The following is an 8,961-nucleotide window of genomic DNA, read 5'->3' on the forward strand; positions in this document are numbered from 1 at the left end:
GATTCCAAAATAACTTGAAAATACAATTTTACTGAAAGTAACATGGCATCTCTATTGTGAGGGTAGAAAGATGAGAGACCTCAACTCCAAGATGGCGTCCTCAAGTGTGCGGTCTGTCGCAGACAATATTTAGAGATTGATTGTAGTCAAACAGGCTAGAGTTCAAGTGATTCTCTGTGGTTTCTATGTAAGCGTCCCAGCGCTGTCCATCCATTTGAACCACATCAGGGCATTTTGACCCATCACACCTCTGGCCCAGGCCTCCTCTCCTCTGCGAGCCATCCTGCTTCAGGTCTCACCTGACGATCCGTTAAGATCCATATATCCCTGAAGTGTCAGGATAGCTTGTCTATGTTGGCTAGGAAACGCTGGGCCCACCATTCATCAAGATCTATGGGCACAAAGTCTGAAAAAACAGGAAGAAAGGAATTCAAAAGATGATACGCCATGAGTTCAGATTAAAAGCCTGTTGGTGTGTCAGTACACCCTAAAACATTGCTATTCTATGCTTGTCACCCCAATAGAACACTAAAAAATAATGGGCACAAATTTTGTTTTGAAAAAAAAAAAAAAAAAAAAACATTTTTTCCAAAATCACTTCTCTATTAGTTCAGCACAAATAACTGTTAGACATTACCATAGCTCGATCAGGACAATGTAACACAGCACAAGTTAATTTTGAATGGGATTGAAAAAATGTGATAAACATATTCGTCAGATCTTTCAATTTAGAAAAAGAATAACTCCTAGAGGGAAATTCTACTGGGGATCATTAATTCCTGATATTAACTGGAAAAGAGCTTGGTTGTTACCTAGTAAATACTGCATTACAAATAAAGGGAAGGAGGTTCAATTCAAAATTCTTTATAAAATTACCCCGTGAAAGTTACTGTAGCCAAATATGCAGACATAAGTAGTGCTTGTTCCTTCTGTGGTGATATGGATGAAAACACTATCACACCTTTTTTTGAATGTGAGAAAACTAAAACATTTCTCAGTGACTTAAATAGTCACCTTTTTGATCCACCTTACTCTCTTAGCGTAAAAGATTTTCTTTTTAATTATGATAATCCTGATAACACTTTGGAATATGTAGTGTACTGTATTGTTTTGCAAGCCAAGTTTTTTATTCATAAACAGAAATGGCAAAAGGGACAGCCTTCCTTCCAGGTATTTAAGTTAGAAATAGATTTGCTCCTTAAATCACTTCATATAATTAAAAATAACCCAAAAAAAGGATCGGCTTCTGTGTCTCCTCTACACAGTCTGGAAATTCTCAACAGTTTTCCTCTTTGTTTTGTTTGTGATGTTTTTTGTTGTATGTGTCTTGTTTTTGTATGGAAAACTGTATTGTCATACTATAACAATGTATGATGTTTTGTGTATTTGTGTCTTTAAGCATCAATAAAAAAACATAGCTCGATCTGTTGTTACTTTTTTTTTTTTTAAGTGTAGAAATAAAGAGCCATGGTCTTCTTGAATGGTTTTAGAGACACTAAAACTAGTTGGGGTTGACCGTGTTTACCGCCCTCCAGTGGTCACAGTAAGAAACTGCAGCATTACGTTAATATAAATTCTTGTACTTGTACATAACTACTATAAAGAAATACATAAATGAATGAATGCAAATCATAGGATAGTAAAGTAGTAGTATAGCATGCCATAAAAAAGTCACAAAAAAATCATAGTATGTCATAAAAAGTCGTAGTATAATATGGCTTTAAAAAACATAGCATGTCAGAAAACTCACAAAAAAGTTACAGTATACATTACTGACCCCACGGACCCCCCTAATACAGTAAAACTGCACATTTTAGAGTGGCCTTTTATTGTGGCCAGTCTAAGGCACACCTGTGCAATAATCATGCTGTCTAATCAGCATCTTGATACGCCACACCTGTGAGGTGGATGGATTATCTCGGCAAAGGAGAAGTGCTCACTAACACAGATTTAGACAGATTTGTGAACAATATTTGAGAGAAATAAGCCTTTTGTGTACATAGAAAAAGTCTTAGATCTGAGTTCAACTCATGAAAAATGGGGACAAAAACAAAAGTGTTGCGTTTATAATTTTGTTCAGTGTATTTTTCTGATACACTATGACTTTTTATCACTTTTTTTCGACATACTATATACTATGACTTTTTTCAACATACTATACTATGACTTTTTTTATAATTTTTTTCGACATACTATACTATGACTTTTTTGTCACTTTTTTCGAAATACTATGACTTTTTGACATACTATATGTATTTTTATGACTTTTTATGAATATGACTTTTTCATGTCTTTTTTATGACATACTATGATTTTTACACGAAAACATTAACTTTGTGTCAGGTCAGATAGATTAGAGGGATAAGAGAATGATTGGAAGACAGAAGGTTCAGTGTTCAAGTCCTACATGTCTCAGCAAGTTTTTGAGGACCAATATACTAAAGCCCCGTTTACACGAAGGGAAGACGCAGATATTTTCCTGCGGTTTGGCCTCTCATTTACACGAAAACCCCATTTTTAATCACAGAAAACAATTATTTCTAAAAACTCCGGCCAAAGTGGAGATTTTGGAAAACTTCGTTTGCACGTTTGCATGTAAACTGAGACAAACGGAGGTTTAGGCAGCAGAGAGAGAGAAAGAGGAAGTAAGTCGTTGCTGTTGTTGCTATTTTCGGGATTCTGATTGGCTAACGTGGGCTTGAGCTTCTTGTTACAATGCCACCTACAGGTGTGGCATGCTCTTGATAGCATTGACAGCATATATATACAGGGGTACATGTAAACGAACACTTTTCTGAAAACATAGAGGTTATAAATGTCTGTTTATGAAAATAGCCGGCCACGTGTAAACGTAGTCTAAGTGAAAGAGGCAAATGGCAAAAACAAACATTTGTGTCAGACAGCTTAGGGTGATAAGAGAATCTTGGTTCTGTATGGTGCAATTGGTTACAAGACCACATTACAGGAAAGAAGAATACAAATAAATTGAGAAAAGTTGTGTTCCTGTCACTCTTTCGATTACTTTTTTCAACATGCTATACTATGACTTATTTTGACATACTATACTGACTTTGTTATCACTTTTCGACATAGTATACTATGATTTTTTTTTTACATACTGTACTATGACTTTTTTCTATCTATCACTTTTTTTGACATACTATACCATGTCTTTTTTCAACATACTTTTGTCAACATACTGCACTATGACTTTTTTATGACTTTATTCGACATACTATAACTTTATTACTTTTTTCGACATACTATACTAAGACTATCACTTTTTTTTGACATACTATACCATGAGTTTTTTCGACTTCCTATACTTTGACTTTTTTTTTATCACCGTTTAACATACTATACCATGACCTTTATCTACATACTAAACCTTGACTTTTTTTTTACATACTGTACTATGACTTTTTTTATGACATACTATACTATGACTTTTTTATCACTTTTGACATTCTATACCTTGACTTTATTCGACAAACTACTGTATACTATGACTTTTTTCGACTTACTATACTATGACTTTTTTTTATCACTTTTGACATTCTATACCTTGACATTTTTCGACACACTACTAAGACTTTATCACTTTTTTTTTTTTTTTTTTTTTTTACATACTATACCATGAGTTTTTTTTGACTTACTATACTATGACTTTTTTTTATCACCGTTTAACATACTATACCATGACCTTTTTTGACATACTATGAGTTTTTTATGACGTACTATACGATGACTATCATTTTTTCAACATACTATGACTTTATTACTTTATGACATGCTAAACTATGACCTTATCATTTTTTCAACATACTATGCTAGACTTTTTTTATCACTTTTGACATATTATACCTTGACTTTTTTTTGACATACTATACTATGACTTTTTTATCACTTTTTTCAACACACTACTAAGACTAATCACTTTTTACATACTATACCATGAGTTTTTTCGACTTACTATACTATGACTTTTTTTTTATCACCGTTTAACATACTATACCATGACCTTTTTTGACATACTATACTATGACTTTTTTTCGACATACTGTACTATCACTTTATCACTTTTTTCGACATACTATGACGTTTTGAACCTTTTTGACATAATATACTATGACTTTTTTCGACATACTACACTGAATTTTTTCGACATAATATACTATGACTTTTTTCGACATACTAGACTATGACTTTTTTATCACTTTTTTCAACAAACCATATTATGACTTTTTTTCGACATACTTTACTAAGACTTTTTTTATCACTTTTTTCGACATACTGTAATATGACTTTATCACTTTTTAACATACCATGCCATGAGTGTTTTTCAACTTTATCACTTTTTTCGACATACTATACAATTACTTTTTTTGATATACTATACTATGACTTTATTTGACATACTATACTATGACTTTATTCAACAAACTACTGTATACTATGACTTTTATGACTTTTTAATATCATTAAATGTGAGTAAAACCAAATTCATGATATTTGGCAATCGTAAATCAATCAATCAAGTTCAGTTACAGATAGAAGGTGTCAATATAGAAAGAGTATATGAAATGAAATTCCTTGGAGTGATTATAGATGACAAGATTTGGTGGAAATCTCACATAAAATATATCCAAACAAAACTGTCTAGAAGTATTTCAGTCTTGGCTAAAGCAAAGCACATTTTAGACTACAAATCATTTTGTAGATAACTCATTTAATAGGATAGAAAGGGTATAAAGGGGTAGGAGTACATAAGTTTTACTTCTTCCATACTATACCATGACTTTTTTCGACATAGTATACTATGACTTTTGTCGACATACTACACTATGACTTTTTTTCGACACACTACTAAGACTTTCACTTTTTTCGACATAGTATACTATGACTTTTGTCGACATACTACACTATGACTTTTTTCGACACACTACTAAGACTTTCACTTTTTTCGACATACTATACCATGACTTTTTTCGACATTGTATACTATGACGTTTTTCGACACACTACTAAGACTTTTTATCACTTTTTTCAACATACTGTACTATCACTTTATAATTTTTTCAACATACTATACCATGACTTTTTTCAACATAGTATAATATGACTTTTTTCGACATACTATACTATGACTTTTTTATCACTTTTTTCGACATACTATGACTTTTTTATCACTTTTTTGGACACAATACTAAGACTTTATCACTTTTTTCAACATACTATACCATGACTTTTTTCGACATAGTATACTATCACTTTTTTTTTTACTTACTATACTAAGACGTTTTTATCACCGTTTTCAACATACTATACCATGACCTTTTTTAACACTTTTATTGACATACTATACCATGACTTTTTTTTGACATACTATACTATGACTTTATCACTTTTTTTATACTATGACTTTTTTTCGACATACTATACTATGACTTTTTTAACTTTTTTTTGACTTCCTATACTATGACTTTTTTTTAATCACCGTTTTCAACATACTATACCAGGGGTCACCAACTGGCGGACTCCGGTCCAAAACCGGACCACGAGAAACTTCCATCCGAAATGCAAAGCCTTTCGACACAACTGGGAAATATATATAAATTATGCGTATTTATCTAGTCACTAAAGAATTTTTCAACAGCCTGAACGAGGCCAGCTCTGTAGACCTGTATGGGTCCTGCGACTGCCCGCGACTGTTTGTTTCAGGTGCTAGGTTACGAGTTCTGCGAGGCCGGTGTGCCCTGGGTGTGAATCATTTGCACGGAGTCTGTTGCGATTGTCAAAAGTGGAAATATTAAACGCCCCCCGTAGATGGTGCGTACGAATATAACCAAAGCTTGAGGAGGAGGAGAAGCTGTACTCACTGTGCATGTGTGGGTTGGGAGTGGGTTCTTTATAGTGGACTGCTCCCTGGGTCTCCTCTGACCCCCCCTCCTGCTGCACCACCTCCTGCCAGGCTGAAAACACAACGACTCAGTCAGTACATCTACTAATACTAATAAGCTTCTATACAGTATGTTTAGGTAGCGACGTAAACGATGATGTCGACATTTGAAGAAAACAATTTGTCCTCTAGAAAATTGTGATTTTCAATGTTTTGTCTTTATGCTTTATAGGCCATTAATCATGTAATCAATTAATCACAGATAATCATGAAGAAGCAGATTAATTGATTATGCAATGATTGTAGCTAAAATAGACATTAGCTGCAGCTTAACTGTATGTCTACTACATCTCTGATCTGTCAACAGATCCTGGTTCCTGGCTGTATCCAGGATACAACACAGTTGACACAACTAAATCAAAAGAAATATAATACATTATGATAATCTAAACCCAAGGATATGGTATTACGAATTTAACTAGTGTGTAATAATAGCACATATCCTTATTGTCCAATCTTCTGCACCCTAGTGTCACACCTACAACGTCAAACAAGTAAAGTCCACTAGGGCAAATGTTTCAAAGGCACATATTTGTCTTTCAAATAATGTAGCATGTTGACTGGTGTGTGTGTGTGTGTGTGTGTGTGTGTGTGTTAGCTGCCTTTATATCATGTATTGGGGTATTTCAGAGAGTGAAAGAATAAATCAACCCTGAACAAAAGAGGAGTCGGGCGTTCTTTGTGTCCTTGTTCACTCAACGACAAGGTTACTAGAGTTGTTTATGAGCTGCTGTGGCCGAGCTTTAACGCCAGCAACTAACAGGACACAGAGAGTAAGAACAGCCGAGCCACTGTATGAGACTGTGAATGTTAAAAAGAAGCACACACTTCAAAAACTAGGTCACTGTGTAGGGTTTCATCACAGACCCAACAAAACCTTTCATCCTGGCAGACGGCTTTGTTGCCTTTCCTCAAATTTAGACACCAAGACTCCTTTCCCTGAGTGGCTGGTGGGCACTAAGTTAAAAGCCAAAAATGCTGTTTACTTGCTGTGTACTTCAGCACGTGCCAGCGTGGGTCATGAGGAGCATGATATGTGAGTGTGAGAGCACTTTTTGGCTAGGTGCCTATCATGGCTATCAGTGTCTGAGCAGCTGTGTGTGGGAGAGGCCTGGGAGGGGGCATGGCCGGCATGTCATTTAAACCACTTTATAGTAAAATAATGTCATTCACAAAACAGCCGACGAGGGGCAGGTGTCTGGATCCAGTGAGACTGTTAAAGTGTTGTCTCAGCTTCTCGTATTTCAAGTTAGACTGTCTTAACTAGTAAGATTAATTTCCTTACCATCATAGACAAATTGTACGTTTTCCTTGTGCGCGGGCGTGAAGCTCTCTTCCTGCTGGTTGTCTGCAGGGAGAGCCGGAGCAGGGTGATGGTACTTCTTACCGTTCGGACGGTTGAAAACTATCTTGGGTGCAGGAAGGCTGATGCGTATAAAAAGAAAAACAGCGTGTCACAAAGTAGTCTGCTGTTTTCAGCAAGTGCTACATCCATATCTCATAACTCTCATTTCTCAAAGTGTCAGCCCTTGGGCCTAAATTCGAGCATGGGTAATTGTGTGGAAGTCAGAGATTGCAACAGCTGAATGAAGGACAACGTGCCACCTTGACTTCCCACAAGGTCACACACACACACACACACACACACACACACACACACACACACACAGTGTGAAGGTGTGTTGTAAATCATTCAGGCGGATGAACAAAGGCTGTCTGTCTCAAGTTAATGACGTCCACAGCTGTCATTCACTAACATGTTTTAACCAGCACAATTAATCAGCCGAACTTGTGACATTTTCAAAAGAACACACATGACAAAGCATCACAGACGCATTACTGCGAGCATTTGGTGGGTTTTCATTACCAGGAGGTGTCTCTCCAAAAGTTGCACACTTACTCAGGCATACTCCAGGACGTTTGCTTGTGCTTGAAGTCGTTTATTTGGTTGTCAAGCTGCTGAGTAGGTCCTAAATAACAGAAAGTTCACATTTTAATTTTTTTTAAAAAACCCACTTGAAAGCAAGATGAATTGTCTGCTGGATCTCTGAAAGCGTGTTTAAGTCACAGACCATGTGTCTCACCTGTCCGTCGCTGGGTGACCAGTTTGCTGGGACCTCTTGTAATTGTGTACATCATGCGCAGGAAGAGTCCAATGTAAAGTTTAGTTTGGCACTTTGAAGTAAAAAGAAGTCCAGACGGTGCAGATACAGGTGGAGCTGGCCTACTTTAAAGTTAAACACATTTCCTCCATAATCTGTCGATGTATGAACAACTCTCTTGATGTGAGAAGAAGTGTCAGTCCACTCCTCAGCTGATCAGGTTGAATTTCAATCACAGGGCGAAAGTTTGACGCCAACGCAAATCCACGGAGCTGACTAGACTACAAGGGCTGTTTGCTAACCACGCAGGAAACAAAATTGTGCGCCTCGCTCCTCTCTGCGTAAAACCAGCCGCCGGGGCACATCTCATTCAGCGACCCTCCCCCTCTCTCCTGCCTTTACCCTAACTCACTTTGGTCATCAAGTGTACTGCGCTGCCACAATGTCACATAAGCTGAAACAGCGGCTGTCATTCATAAGACATTGAACGCACACAGTTAAAGTTAAAGCGCACCACTTCTCGCTCGACGTCCTACACGCCTCCCTCGGTGCTTTAAAGAGACAGTGTCCCCGGATTGTAAGAAATCTGTAACACCAACTAGGGGCTGAGGTCCACTATTTTCTTCCCTCATTTCCTAAATTCTAGGTAAACTAAATTTCTAGTGAAGTTCACACAAATCAAATGCTGTCAGATGAGTTGAACTTGAATGAGAATTTATTCAATGAGGGTCATCTGTCTGCTCCACCATGTGGCCCCCACCTGCCCAACGTCTCTGTGTTTACAGTACAAACAGGTGAGGTCAGGTGCACAATGCAATCACATACACACAACCATGTTTACTATTCAACCAAGCTTTACTACATACTGAATGAGTGTGTGGTAAAATTCAAAGCTGGGTT

At 36.7% G+C, this 8,961-nt stretch overlaps 1 protein-coding gene across 2 annotated transcripts; it reads right to left on the reverse strand.

The window, feature by feature from the left end:
* Positions 1-14: 14 nt before the first annotated feature.
* Positions 15-8,702, reverse strand: LOC116059298 (MAPK regulated corepressor interacting protein 2-like). 2 transcript variants are annotated; one of them, XM_035996490.1, is made up of 6 exons: positions 8,253-8,701; positions 8,044-8,215; positions 7,860-7,929; positions 7,245-7,384; positions 5,880-5,972; positions 15-406 (listed from the first exon to the last, which is right to left on the reverse strand). In XM_035996490.1, exons 2-6 carry the CDS (start codon positions 8,096-8,098, stop codon positions 336-338), a joined length of 429 nt encoding a protein of 142 aa, XP_035852383.1. In that variant the 5' UTR covers positions 8,099-8,215; positions 8,253-8,701; the 3' UTR covers positions 15-335. The 2 variants fall into 2 exon arrangements, with proteins under 2 accessions (XP_035852383.1, XP_031168141.1); XM_031312281.2 differs by having other exon boundaries at positions 8,044-8,702.
* Between the last annotated feature and the right edge of the window lie 259 nt (positions 8,703-8,961).

Source organism: Sander lucioperca, chromosome 21 (assembly GCF_008315115.2).
Source record: "Sander lucioperca isolate FBNREF2018 chromosome 21, SLUC_FBN_1.2, whole genome shotgun sequence".
Taxonomy (NCBI): domain Eukaryota; kingdom Metazoa; phylum Chordata; class Actinopteri; order Perciformes; family Percidae; genus Sander; species Sander lucioperca.

Coding starts and splice junctions, on each gene's coding strand:
- LOC116059298 (XM_031312281.2), bottom strand. CDS start 8,098: ATGATGTACACAATTACAAGAGGTCCCAGCAAACTGGTCACCCAGCGA. Junction 5,973..7,244: donor CGTACAATTTGTCTATGATG/GTAAGGAAATTA, acceptor TTGTGTTTTCAG/CCTGGCAGGAGGTGGTGCAG. Junction 407..5,879: donor TCCCAACCCACACATGCACA/GTGAGTACAGCT, acceptor CTGTTTTTTCAG/ACTTTGTGCCCATAGATCTT.